At 34.1% G+C, this 15,185-nt stretch overlaps 1 protein-coding gene across 2 annotated transcripts in view; it reads right to left on the bottom strand.

Annotated features, from left to right (window-relative positions):
* The window catches only part of LOC142351990 (PRKCA-binding protein-like), a 34,999-nt gene extending 20,346 nt beyond the window's left edge, over positions 1–14,653 (bottom strand). Inside the window, exons 1-3 of one of the 2 annotated variants that reach the window (XM_075404286.1) lie at positions 14,360–14,653; positions 7,436–7,586; positions 4,529–4,663 (exon numbers count right to left, since the gene is read on the bottom strand). In XM_075404286.1, the coding sequence (XP_075260401.1) occupies positions 4,529–4,663; positions 7,436–7,585 (285 nt within the window). In that variant the 5' untranslated portion in view covers position 7,586; positions 14,360–14,653. The remainder of the gene's footprint in view (positions 1–4,528; positions 4,664–7,435; positions 7,587–14,359) is intronic. The other variant, XM_075404287.1, reaches the window with a different exon arrangement.
* Between the last annotated feature and the right edge of the window lie 532 nt (positions 14,654–15,185).

The raw sequence follows: 15,185 nt of genomic DNA, 5'->3' as shown, positions 1-15,185 counted from the left end.
AAGAAAACTTCCGTACACGAGTTCAAACCTCTCACCGCCTGCAAGTCTACAATTACTGATTCCACTGCGGCATCTGTCACTTAATTCTAAGATATTTCTTGTGAACTTAAATCAGATTCAATAAACGTTGTGAAAAACAAAAGCTTTGAATTTTTGTAAAAAAAATTGCCGTGAAATGGAGCGAATCATTTTTTTTTCACCACATTCGCGGCAATCACCGCAATTCCTACTAAAATTATCGCATTTACTGCATTTTTTGCAAAACTTCGCCCTAAAAACCTCGACCCTGGAGTATACATACTCTTCATCAGTATGTTTTATTTCATACTTCGTAACACTGGTTGTCATCCCGGACCTAAGGCCACGTCAATTTCAGTACTGGGCAAGTCTAATTAAAAGTCTCAGTTCAAGAAGCGAAAAGAGACTTGTATATTGACTTGCCTAGTACTGACATTGACTTGGAGTTCGGTCTGGGGTAGATACCGTCAAGGTATCTGAATTAATGCTACTCAATAAAGTATCATCGTCAATGGTTCATGCCTTAGCACATTAAGAACAAAGATACCTGGGTAAAAGTTCAGATATCAATAAAACTTTACTCAATAATGTACCGGCCAATAATGCAAATAGATACAATCTTTCAGATATGTTATTTCTTACTGATTTTTGGGATTCTTAAGATCATTAGATCACTTAACGAAACTGTTATAAGTTGATTGGATGGTTTGATAAAAAATTTAGAAGCTCAACACTATGGCCTTAAAAAAACTCACAAAAACAAATAAAATATCCAACCATATTTCTCAAAAATCAACTTAGAACATTCTATGAGTAATAGAAACTTAGATTATTTGAAACAACCAATAAATGCTTTCAGAAAGTCTTTTTTGTTCGAACCCCACCCTTGGGAGAGGAACTATATACTAAAATAGGTTTTTTTGTTGAATCAATATTGGCAGATCGAGATATATTAATCGTAGAGAAAAATTTGTGATAACATTAAAAAAAACTCGTCCAGCTTAGAATTTGAAACTATTTTTTTGAATTTCCTTTTTTCCGAGGAGCCCTCGAGGCTACAATTTTTGTGTGAACACGTCTTATTTGAAATCATTTTGTTCACTTTTGTAATTCAAACCAAAATGTTCAACAAGATTTGTTTAAACCAAGATTTTTTCCATCAAAAACCGAAATTTAAATGAAACAAACGGAATTGATCTTTCTTTCTAATAGACTAAAGGCAAAAATGCTAGTTTTGGATCGATAGGAAAATTTGTGATCAAAAATTACCGCATTTACTGCATTTTTTGCAAAAGTTCACCCTAAAAACCTCGACCCTAGAGTATGCATACTGTTCTTCCATATGTTTAATTTCAAACTTCGTAACACGTCAATTTCAGTACTGGGCAAGTCTTATTACAAGTCTCAGTTCAAGAAGCAAAAAGAAACCTGTATTTTGACTTGTCTAGCACTGATATTGACTTGGAGTTCGGTCCGGTGTAGCTACCGTCAAGGTATCTGAGTTAATGCTACTCAATAAAGTATCATCGTCAATGGTTCATGCCTTAGCACATTAAGAACCAATATACCTGGTTAAAAGTTAAGATATCAATAAAGCTTTACTCAATAATGTAACGGCCAATAATGCAAATAGATACAATCGTTAAGATATGTTATTTCTTACTAATTTTTGGGATTCTTAAGATCATTAGACCACTTAACGAAACTATAATAAGTTAATTGGATGGTTTGATAACAAATTTACAAGCTCAACACTATGGCCTTAAAAATGCTCACAAAAACAAAACAATTATCCAGCCATGTTTCTCAAAAATCAACTTAGAACGTTCTATGAGTAATAGGAACTTAGATTATTTGAAACAACCAGCATATACTTTCAGAAAATCTTTTTTGTTCGAACCCCACTCTTGGGAGAGGAACTATATACCAAAATAGGTTTTTTTGTTCAGTCAACTTTGGCAGATCGAGATATAATAATCGTAGAGAAATGTGAGCGGTAACATTAAAAAACTTGTCCAGCCTAGAATTTGAACAAATTTTTTTGAATTTCGATTTTTCCGAGGAGTCATCGAGGCTAAAAATTTTGTGTGAAGACGTCTTATTTGACATGATTTTGTTCACTTTTGTAATTCAAATCAAAATGTTCAACAAGATTTGTTTAAACCAAGATTTTTTCCATTAAAAACCGAAATTTAAATGAAACAAACGGAATTGATCTTTCTTTCTAACAGACTAAATGCAAAAATGTTAGTTTTGGATTGATAGGAAAGTTTGTGAACAAAAATTCAAATTCTATTGGATAACTATTTATTAAATATCTTTTCATATTTTTTTCGAGGTAAATTAGGGACAAGTCACTTTTCATACAAATTTTGCGTTATTGACAAATTTTATTTACTTTTAAATGAGGACCAATGAGGAAATAATTCGTTTTCAAGGAATCCCTCATAATTTTATGGCTTCCATCCTGATTTTCGTAATTTTTAAAGAAATTTTGATTTTCTTTCAGAGATTAACTTTTTGTGTAGTTCTATGGCCTCGACTCGTTGACTAAGAGTGCAGTTGGTTCTCAAGGAGCATTAAATGAACATATTTGGTGCTTCGAGTGGATAGATAAAGGCTGCTAAGATTTTTGAACTAAATTTTCAAAATAAAGTTTTTGAATTTCAATCGATCTGAAACTTTCTGAAAATTCTGTGAACCAGTAGGTCAGTCCCTCTAATGACAGCAATCTTATCGTTTCTATCAAAACCAATAAAATCTGACCTTCAGTTTTTTTATCTTCTAACTACTAGTTTTGTGACTTGGATGTCACGAGATCTCATAATTTTTTTAAATTTTTTTTGGATTTTTTCAATATAATTTTGGTTCCATTTGGAAACTTATCACATCACCTTTCTTTTTCAGTTCTCAGTGGCAATAAGAAGACTTTCAGTTGATCAGATGTCGTAAGTTAGTATATTTATTGACTTCATATGAAAACTATTGAAGTTAATACCTTGGATACTACGAGTTTTGGTGGTTCTAATATATTTATTATTTGAGATGTTGTGCCGATACAGTCATAAGAATCTCATATACGTTAAAAAAGCTATCGAAAAAAATTGTGCTGAAAGATGCCCTATCAGTTTCATGAGTACTTTTTAGCAAATATATTAGGAATTTTTCATTTGAATGCTAATGGTTTTTAAGACTTCTGAAATTGTTCGGTTTAAAACAAATTGATGATATTGTGAAATTCGCCTTATTATCTCTTCTTTTGTCGACTTGTTAACTAGTCTAGCCAAACACAAGTTACATCTGCTTTATGTAGATAGAAAAGGTAAATTTGTGTTGTTAAGGTTTTATCTGATTGTTTTTTGATGTTAATACTAGGTGGTTTCAATTTCAGCAATTGATTTTACCGTTAAAAGTATTTTTGCGTTTGCTTGTTTTACTTTTTGTTCCTTTTCTTGTAGTCATAATAATGGCAGATCTTGCGAGCGCTTTAATATGCCATAGTATCAAGTTGTCAATTTAGTAGTTGGTTTGTGTAACGATTTTTTTAAATTCAAACATCTATTCCTTGGTCACCCATCATACAATTTTTCTTTGTTTTCGCACTAGGCCAGATCTGATTTTTAAGGCTTCCTGGTAGTCATACAAGGATGATACAAAACTTAAAACCTACTCTCGAAAGGCTCCACTCGTTGTGTTCTAACTTACCGATACTGAAAAAAAAACAATCAATGATGCAGAATGTCTTGAGTTTTTTTTCTTTGTAATCATATTAGGTAATTTGATTGGTATGATTTCTTAGTACTCATAAAGGGAATCTACTAGGGCTTTATTGAGGTTTCGTATGCAGATCATATATTTTTTCATCAATTTTCCACCCTGATCATATATGATTTCTTTGATTTCGTAGAAGGATCATACATTTTTCTTATGTTTCATGAAAGGATCATGTATGAATTCTCTGACTTCGTGCAGGGGTCATCTATGAAAACTTGGATTTTATTCAGGGATCATATATGATATCTTTCGTATGATAGAAGGATCCTACTAAGAAATCGACTATGGACAGCATGAAATCATATATGATTCCTTGTATGAAATCGAAGAAACTTCAACCCGGTTTTTGAACATCTCATCATTTGGTTTAGAATTAAGTCAGAAATGTTTATCGGGTGGGAACATCAAAGGTGCAAACTCACGTTTCCGAACCTCCTTGTATCAATTACATTTTAACTCGTGAACAACAATTTCATTTTCCCAAGCTTGAGAGAAAAATGTTAGGTGTGTTTTTGCATTGATAATTTCCCAAAAACAGCAAATCACCGTTTTTATCCTGGCATTAACCTTTACATTTATAATATACCATTGCTATCGGCAGTAAAAGTTCAATAATCATAGATTGTCGGATTTTTCCAACAGAAATTGAAGATTTTTAATTGATAATAATAATCTATTAGTAACCTTTATATTATTAAATATTAATAAGTTTAATTTTTTTTTTTGGAAAACTGACTTCATTTCTGACATTCTGGATGAGTCTGGCAACCTCCACCTTGGTCTTGCCCTTGACTGGGGTTGCATTCACAGACACCAACTCATCCCCTGCCTCTAACACTCCACTGTGAGCAGCTGGGGTATTATCAAAGACCTGGAATTATCAAGCGATGGTTCATTGAAAAAAGATACCGAAATTCAATGGCTGATTTTAAATAACTGCAGTTGATCCTTCTGAAAATGGAAACGCTTTATCGATCCCTACCTGAAAAAAGCTATCCGAAAAACACATCAAATGAACAGAATCGTCAAGAAAAAGGGTCAAACCATTTAGGGTTTTTAAACGTTCGTTATTATTTTTGGCCATATTTTGGACTTAAAAAACAACCGCTATTTTTTGAAATTGACCAGAAATTTCCAACAAACAGCTTAGACAAACACGTTGACTGATATTGTCTGCTGATAGTCATTTTGCGTAACGTGGACGATAAGTGACATTGAGCTTGCTGGTAGTTTGCTAATCTTACAAAAAAGAACAACAAAATGCTTTCGCTCTTATGACGTCTGAATTTTATTTGGATAAATAAATTTCACGTTTGTTAAATCTCATTTAAGTACATTAACAAGCAATGCCTTTCATCATATCACAGTTTTAGAAAAAAAATTGAGCTCGATTGTACTGCATTGTACAAGATATCCATCAAAATTCTTACTTGAACGTTTTTGAATTGAAAGAAAACAATTTGCAGACGGTCATCTCTTAAAAGAACCGTCAAAAGAAGTATGGCAACGGCGAAGAACCTTCAGAAAACTGTCTGTCAAAGTCTAAAAAGCTTTGGTTACTTCCGAACAGTCATATGTATTCACATCCAATCTCCGACTATTCAGAATTCACAAAATCTGCATAATTTGTTGGCAAAAATGGTACCTCATACAACCAGTAATGAATGTGGTATGATTTACTATTTAGAACATAACTGACAACTGTTGGAAGAATTCCTCTCAAATGACCGACGAACGGTTGGCTTTGGTTACAACGGACTTAGGCTCAAGGTTACCAGCTACATTTGTTTATGGGAAGAGGTCAAAAAAGTTTGTGGACGAAAAAAGAGTTGGGAAAAAAAGATAATGTAGAAATTGAGGGAAAAGGTAGGAAAGACAAGGACACTTAAACTCCACAGCAGTTGCAATGCTCTGCACACTTAGTGACTAACAACGCTTTGAAAGAACTACTAAATTAACCAGCCGGGTTTTGTTTTTTATCGTTCCCTTCATTATCTCTTCACAGAAATTCAATACACTCTAATCTCTGAAAAAAAATCTGAACAAAAACACCCCAAAACGGTCAAATAAAAATTCTGCTTAGAAGCACGCGTGGCCAACTGTAACAAATAATTATAGATTTATGTTCAAGTTTTTATTTTAAGAGAAAAATAAAAAGATTTATGTCTCAACTTGAGAGAAAAAGGTCCCGAAAAGGTCCCGAAAACGCTTAAAATAGCCGGGGAAACGCCAAAAACAACCTCAATTTAGTCTAAAAGCTCAGAGAAATCAGGGTCGGTCAACACTCAATTGGCCGCAAGCAACCAAAAAAATACAAAAACACCGACAAAATCAAAGAAACATATGAGCATCGTATTTGAAAATAATGACATGAGAGTTGATTTTTTTTCGTTTTTGACCCAGAGCAAGACACATTGATTTTTGTAAGGCAAGTAAAGCATTAATCGTCAGTTTTTGGGTCAAAACGGAAAAAACTAAAGAAGAACAAGAAAAGGAAAATAGAGGCATCGCATTTGAGATATAAAGGCATCAGAGTTGATTTTTTTTCGCTTTTGACCCCAGTTGACCCAATATGACTCTTTATTTTGATCAGTGGTTCGCAAAAGACCGACCTATGAGCAGGGGGCAAGTTGACCCCAGTCGATCCGAGTTAGCTAATGCTCGTTTTATAATAACTCGATATATCAACATAACCCATTAAAAAAGCACACTATAACTAAAAGAGGGCAGCATTGGCTCCTGAACGAGCTGATACTGAGGCGCTAAAAAGTTCTTTTGGCCAGTACTTTGGCAGTTATGGCTGGAACGCTGGCTTGAACGCTGGTCTTCCTCTGGGTCTCTCACATTTGGATAGTGCAGTGCATCAACGATTGGTCGAATAACGGGACCTCGGGCTATCATGGGGACCCCCACAGTAGCACCCGTTTTGACAATTTTGCCTCGGTTCGAAAAGTTCGACATTTGGCTTATCTGAAAAGTACATAAATTTGGTGATTTCGGCTATTTTAGGCGCTGAAAATGGCTGAAAATGGCTGAAAACGGCCCAGAACACCTGAAAAACCCACAATTAGTGCTGAAATACCCTCAATAGACCCCACCGGGGTGCTAATATACAATTTGGTATGCCCCGGCATCATATTATAGCACCCCGGGAAAGTGCCCAAAAAGAAATGCCAAAATCGTGGCACGTTGCGAAAATTTTTTGAATTCGAAATTTTCACTCGAAATTTTTTGAAAAGTTGGTTTTGACTTGGGAATCAACTTGAAAGTGTAATCTAAGTCTTGGTAAAGACTTTTCAGACTTGCAGACTTGTTTTTAGACGTGCACAGTACTGATTTATGCTTGTAGACTTGCAATTTGACGTGCCCAGTACTGATCTTGACTTGCAGTTCAGTCCGGGGGTGTAAATTGAGCGTAAATCGACGAAAGTACAAAAAATCATTGGTAATGTATAATTTTTCAGTGTCTAAAAGAATTTTATAAATCTGTTTCGGTTTTCTTTGTACAGAATTTGTGCTGTTTTTGCTTTGTGACCTCAACTTGAGGTGAAAAAAAAACTTTTTATTTCGTTTCTTTTTTATTTTCTAGGCTCGAGAAATCTAATTTTTTGACTGAATTTTTCATCTTTTCACGTGATCCAACCTGCACAATGTATAAACATGGGCAGAGGGGAGCCCCTCCCCCTATGCTGATGCCAATGAGGTTCTGGCTGTCTTTCTGGACACAGACAGAGCCAGGCTGCAGACTCAGACCCAGACGGTCCTCCTCCAGCTCCAGAAACTCAGCGAACATTCTAGAACAAGTGACATAAGTAATATTATCATGTTCTAGAATCGGTAAATGATATTAGAATGTCCTGAAGGCATTGCAGCATTCAAAACGCAGCAAACGCACAAATGAGGAATACGGCCGACAGTTTTTCCCCAATGATCAGCAAATCCGGGCTTTCCCATTACACTCACTCACGAAATTTCAGCCGGATATATATTAAATTATCACAAGTTTGAGGGGGGGGGCCAAATCCGGTTGTCAAGTGTATCACGTGTCAATTAACTTTATTTTTGAAGAGAGACTTAACCTGAATCAAATGAAACAAAAATTAGAAAAACTCTGGTTAAAGTGATGCATAAAATATATAACTGGGGCTAAAAAAAATAAAAGCAATAAAAAATATTCATTGAAACTATAATACTCGATAGGCTGGAGAACGAACACCTTTCTACTTGAGTAAAATTGTTCGCAAAGTTTTACATAACCCAGGTTGAGGTGCCATCCGGAAGTGACCTCTGATCAGACCAAGTCCAACGCACACGGTGTGTTCCCAGACCAAAATTACAGGGTCTGGGATTCGGTTCGAGCTCACAATAGTATGATCAGAGGTCACTTCGGTCTGGGGATGGTATGATCAGACGTTAGTTCGGTCTGGGGATGGTATGATCAGAGGTCACTTCAGTCTGGGATGGTATGATCAGAGGTCACTTCGGTCAGGGGATGGTAAGATAAGAGGTCACTTCAGGATGGTAATGGTCTGATCAGAGGCGGATTCAAGCGCACATTAGTCTGACCAGAGGTCATTTTATTCTGAATTTTTTTTTTGATTTTTTGACATTTCACCCAGAGATGTAAAAGTTTTCACCCAATATAAAAAGTTGTGTGTAAGAGCTGCGAGTAGAAGTGGGTTCCCGGGTGCTTCAACACAAAATTTTTGAGATCGTTGAGTTTGCATCTTTTCCCATGAGACATTCTTACGGAGTCCTAAGTTTTGGTTCAGATCTCAAAGTTGAATAATACCAAGTGAATCTGACGATAGGGTTTGAAAAAATTAAGGTTGATGTAAGGCACCTTTTTATTTGCTGATGACAGCATAATCTTTTTTTGGCAATTTGAAAAGGTCTTATTTTAGATCAGTTTACTGTATATAGCATATATTTTGGTTAATAATACAAATTATTGTTGCTCTCAAAATTGATTGAAATCACATAAATCTTGATTTCAGGAATTTCATCACTAATTAGCCAATAAATCAATTCAAAAACCTTTTTTTCATTACAAGCCATAGTAAGAGTAAACCAATGTTTTGCAATTAGTGTATTGAAGCCTCAATAAGCAATGAGAAGTACTTCAATGAGTTGCTTCTCCACTTGATGTACTCGTTGCTAACAGTTTTCTTCCAAAACAGTGACATTTCCAGTAATTTTAATCTACAAAAAAATGTTAAACTAATAAATGTTTCGGCGCTAGTGAAAATGGCAGACATATGGGAATCTAGACACTTAATAAGCTCTGCGTGAGAGCTGTGATTGGAAGTGAGTTCCCGGGTGCTTCAACACAAAATTTTTGAGACCCTTGAGTTTGTATCTTTCCCGCTAGACATTCTTTCCAGTTGCTAAGTTTTGGTTCAGATCAAAAAAACAAAGTGAATCTGATAATAGTGCTTAAGAAAATTAAGTTTGATTTATGGCAAGTTTTTATTTGTTGATGACAACATGATCTTTTTGGCAATTTCTGAATGCGAGATTTTAGATCAGATTATTGGGAAATTGTAAGATATTCCGTAACCCCGGGAGCATAAGTACAGATGGAATTCGGATCTGCTCCACTGCCCCACGCTTAGTGTGCATGTAACTTTTATGCCATTTACTGCCGGATGCACATTTACTGTTTTTTTTGTACATTAAAACGTACAAATTAACAACACATAGTTTACTAGCGGGGCCTTAACAGAATATAAACACTGCCTTTTTTGCACACAATCAGAAAAAAATTATCGAGGATATTTTACAACTGTGAAGTTTCCTGTATAGATTTCAGTATAGCTTTCAGAATTGTTTTCAGAATGATTTTCATTACATTAGGCCGCAAATAGTATATATTTTAGTTAACAGTAGAAGTGAAGTTATCATTGTTCTCCAAGTTGAATAAAATGACATAAATCTTGATATCAGGTATTTAATCATTAATTAGTCACTACTCATTTCAAAATTTATATTTCAATACGAACCATAGTGAGAGTAATTTTTTTTGCAATTAGTGTATTGAACCCTCAATTAGCAATGAAGACTTCAGTGACTTTTTTAAAAATCTCAATCTGATGCACTCGTTGCTTGCATTTTTCTTGGAAAGCAGTAACTCTTCCTCCAAATTTACTCTAGCAAAATGTTTCAATACTAAAAAATGGTTCGGCGCTCATGGATCAAAGGTCACTTCGGTCTGGGGATGGTATGATCAGAGGTCACTTCGGTCTGGGGATGGTATGATCAGAGGTCACTTCGGTATGGGGATGGTATGATCAGAGGTCACTTTGGTCTGGGGATGGTATGATGAGAAGTCACTTCAGGATGGGAATGGTCTGATCAGAGGTGGATTCAAGCGCACATTAGTCTGATCAGAGACCATTTCGAGCGGAATTTTTTTGATTTTTCAGATTTTTTGTTTTTGTTTACAGAGAGATGTCGGTTCTGTCAAGAGGCAACAAAAAGCAGCATTCTGATCTCAGAAAGATCTAGAGTCTGATGTCTTTGATCAGAACCAAAGGGGTCCAACTGATTGAACATGTCAGTCCCCTTACAAGGAAATTTTGTTTAACTGTAGTATACGATATTTTATATGGAAAGCTGTACCTAAATTTATTCATTGAGTTGGAAATATGAACTAATGTATACTAAGTAATTTTTTACTCAGCAGTTGGGTTATCTTTTCTTTAGCAAGAATACTTTTAGAATAGTCTTTTCTTTAGATGAATATAATAATGCAAACATCATTTCGTATGAAATGAATATATTATAACAAAATTCGTGCGGTGAGGTGATTTTGAGCGCACGATAGTCTGATCAGGAGTAACTTTTGAGCGCACAATAGTCTGATCAGAAGTGATTTTGAGCGCACAATCGTCTGGACAATGGTCTGGGTTTGAACTGGGCCATGGTCGCACAATCGTCTGGACAATGGTCTGATTATGGTCTGATCAGATGTCCTTTCCGTCTGGGAAGGTCTGATCAGAGACAGTTTTGAGCGCACTTAGAGCGCACACGGTGTTTCGAGTGCACTTTTGTCTGATCAGAGGATACTTTGGTCTGGGAGGGTCTGATCAGAGGTAACTTTCGTCTGGCACGGTCTGATCAGGGGTCACTTCCGGATGGCACCTCAACCTGGGTAAACGTCCATCGTTTCAATCATATCAGATTAAGGTGACAAAATGCCAAAAACTTTGATCTGAAGGAATTAGTTATGCTGCATTAATAAACAAAGTTTTAGCAGCTTTAAAACAATAATTCTACCAAAGAAACAAAATGGCTCAAGCAAATCTGTGCGTTGCACAGAAAGTTCAAACAAACGTCTCAATTTTACTGAAAACTTTTTTATTCTGAGAGCAAAACTTGTTTATAACAACCGAAAACAATTTGAGGTACTTTAAATCTATGGAGCGATTTCAGGCACTTTCTTCTCTGTTGAAGTCGACACAAACTTTTTGACTTAATTATACCAGTTGTAAAGCACACATATTGTCAGTTATTTTTGCCGAAACAAAGACTGCCTAAACAAGAAACTAGACAAAAATTTTGGTTTACAGAAGCAAACAAAAATTTGCGAAAACACTTGATGCAAAAAAACTTAAGCACTGAAACTCTCAAACAATTAACATGCTGCAAATTACGCTAACTTCATGTTAAATTAACAGATTTACAGAAAATTGAAGAAAAAGTGAAAGAAAAATTTTAATTTAAAATATTGTAAAAAAAAACAGAAATAATCAGCACCAGATTCGAAATTTTTTATGTCTTGCAAAAAGTTTTTTGTTGTGTTTCTTCAATTTTTCATAATTTTTAATCCGTAAAGCTTTAGCATTTTCTATTTCCGTCAAAACAGCATTCAATGTTTTTTTTTCATTTCAAGGTTTCGGTAAAAAACGCAAAAAAAAATTATATAAAGAATTGTCTTGTTTTCAAACTTAAATTTTTTCGTGGTTTTTCTAGCAAAATATGCATGTTTTGAAAAAAATCAAATTAGGGATCATTGGGAAAAATTTTTAAGCATGTTGAGGTTTGTATAAATTTCCTTTTTAATCCAGTTGTTCATTAATTGAAGCAATCGTGCATAATTTTGTAATCATTTTGATAATCTGGAAAATCAATTCGAGATGAAGTGGATATGAGTTCTTTTTATTGCTCAAGGAGAATTTTTTGAGTTGTTCTGATCTCCGGTATCCCTTAGGAGTTCCTGTTCACACTTTTTTGTTCGTCAAAGCCCATTACCCTTTAATAATTAACTGGTGTTTTGTTTCAGGCTTGCAGAAAAGTTCTGAAAATTTTCCTGTTTTTCTATAAAAATGATCATATGACAAAAAATGAAATACTTATTTTGCGCTGTTATGAAGAACATGAAGACAGCCCCATTAAGAACTTAAAACTGTGAAATCAATTTTATGTTGACATATAACACAGTAAGGAATAAAATTTTTTTATCGCTTTTCAAGAGTCGGGCGGCTCAAGATAGGGTCTGCAACCCAAAACAGGCATTCTCCCAACAAACTTATTGCCGTAACACCTAAAAATGCTTCAGAAATGTTTTTAGCTTTCTGAGTGTGCGGCAAAGTATATCAGCAGAAGCCCCTCAGAAATTTTACAAGCTATAAAAACAATCAAATTTTCAGCACAAGAAAATATTTCGGTCAGTTGATGCCGTTTAATAGAGTAATAAGAACACATGCTGAGTCTCCATTTCTTTGATATATACCTATAAACTTTGAGAATTACACAATCATTTGTTTCTGTTATAATTTGCTTCAAAAGCTAATATAACCCCGTGTTGAAGTTTCCTTAATTTCACACAAGGTTCACATGATTTCATACTGTCCATACTTGATTTCTTAGTACGATCCCAGTATTAAACCACAGCAATCATTTATCATCTGGTATGATTGCCAAGAAATCATATATGATCCTAATATGATTACCGAGAATCAATCATACATTTCTTTCCCTTGAATTCATTTTTCTAAATTTTATCGATAAGGCATCTTTCATATGATTCCCCGGTTATCACTTTTTGATTCGCCAAAAGACCCTGCTAAATCAAAATAATTCGTGCTAAATCCCTAAAGTCCATTTATATGACTAAAATTTTTGTATTCTTTGAAGCCGGTGTATATCTATAAATGTTAAAATATAAAAAGAGAAAATATTTTTCTGCGTCTATCATTTAAATCAAATATTAAATACGTATTGAATACAAAGTTATTGTTTCAGGGCGCCCAAATAATTAATTGTGGGATGCACCTACATTAAATTAACTTTAAATTGGTCTAAGATACATTAAACGGAAAATTTTGGCAACAATTATTGTTCCGTGTACCATAAATGACCTTATATGAACATCAAGAAATGTCTTCAATTTCTACTAAAACCGAGAATCTTACAGTTTTTTTGGCCTTCCAAATACTCATAAATGATCTTTTTATGAATAATAAGAAATCAACAATTCATTTTTGACCTAGTGTCATTACTATGAATGACATATGACCTAGTAAGATTATAAAGAATAATATGCGACCTGGTATGAAATCAAAGAAATTTGTATGATCGATGACATGGGATGTTAATTTTTGTCATTTTTTCTACGTTTTTGCATTCGCATCTTTTTAACTTGTGTAGAAGACCACAGGTTTGTTGAAAGGGTGTCAAATTTTATTTTGTGCAAAAAATACAAAAGTCCAGCTGTACTCATTGTTACTCCAGGACATAATGATAAAAGTGATAGAAAACAACATCGTCTTCATATGCTGATCTTGCTCGATCATGTTACGATTATCTCTGTATATCTGCAAGATTCAGGTTTTTCTTGCAAGATGTGGCAATATGAATAATAATCTTGTAAGAATTTTTTGGATTTTGCAACCGTCTTGCAGGATCTTGCTGGAAAATCTGTTGTAATGCACTGGGAGTTGGCAATAATGCAAAGCTGAGCCTCTCAAAAATTTACATCTCACTATAGTCTGTTTTTTTTGTAGTCACTTTTTTTCAAATGAGAATTGCAGTACAAAAATGAGTTCAACCAGATAAATAAAAATAGTGCTGTTTCCTTAAACAACAAAACACAAGTTGAAAAACTGTCCATTATTTTGGCGTTTCTTTGTAATTTGAGACTTACGCAATAATATATTCCAGTTGCATTTTAGTATAAAATTAATATACGTCATATCACATATTTTTCTCTCAATATTCGTTTTGGAGTAGAAAGTTTTTCTAAATAATTACTGATTTTACTTGTGCAAAAATTCCAATTTTACTGGTTGTTTGTCTTTTCTATAATGATATAAAGCAATGGAAAACAATGTTTTTGTCATTTAGTGATACTGCACGGCCATGTTCTGATTATCTGCATTTCTGGAAGACTCAGGTTTTTTCTTGCAAGATGTTGCAATATGATTAATATCCTTGCAAGATCTTTTAGGATTTTGCAACCGTCTTGCAAGATCTTACTGGATAATCTGTTGGAATGTACTGGGGAGGCCAACTATGCAAAACTGAGCATCCAAAAAAAACAAATAAATCAAAAATTATCACTCACCGACTTGGATTAATCTCCAAAATTGTTGAAACCGCCTGTATAACCAGAAATCAAGAAAATTTGTAAATTATTAGTTTAAATCTAAGATAAGTAACCACAGTAGTTTGCTTTTTTAAAAAACAGCAGTTAGCGTTTTTAGCAAAAAATTGACACCAATTTGCGTTTGTGGAGAGAGTTCACGTGTGGTATAAAGAAATACAGCAAATGATCACAAACTGTTCCGTAAAGCGAAAATATTAAACACTATTTTAATGTCATATCTATAGAGTTATAACCACTCTTAAATAGTATAAAATAACACTAATACAAGGAAAATATCATCGAACATAATTTTGTACATATAAAGTGTATTTAGTTGTTTTAATGCGAGCCATAATGGAATTAATTCATGCAGTTTTTCACTTTTAAAAATTCTGTAATGTTATATTTTGACATAGTTTGTATATTACATGCAATATAACTATAAAGCGGATAGTTTTACTCATTTTAGGAGTCATAGTGTTTGAATAATGCTTTAAAAGTGCCTTCGTAAAACACATGTTGCGTTGGAATCACAGAGGAAAACAAACTCAGGTCGATTCAGGATTAAGTTTAACAAAAAATGTCGATATAGTTATAATGCATGTGCAAAATTTTGACGCCTAAATTGATTTTTTAATAGAAATTACAACTTTGAAAAGCAAAATTAAAAATTTTCGTCGTTTTTAAAAATTAGATATCATAGTTTCTGGATTCTAGTTTTTCAAGCACGATAAATCTTGTTGTAAAAATGATAACTATAATTTTGCAAAGACGACAATTCAAACTGGGCGAACATTGTTTCGGA

Source organism: Convolutriloba macropyga, chromosome 13 (assembly GCF_964194025.1).
Source record: "Convolutriloba macropyga chromosome 13, txConMacr16.3, whole genome shotgun sequence".
In the NCBI taxonomy this organism is placed as follows: domain Eukaryota; kingdom Metazoa; phylum Xenacoelomorpha; order Acoela; family Convolutidae; genus Convolutriloba; species Convolutriloba macropyga.
The sequence above is the reverse complement of the archived record's forward strand: the minus strand, read 5'-3'. Positions and strand labels throughout refer to the sequence as shown.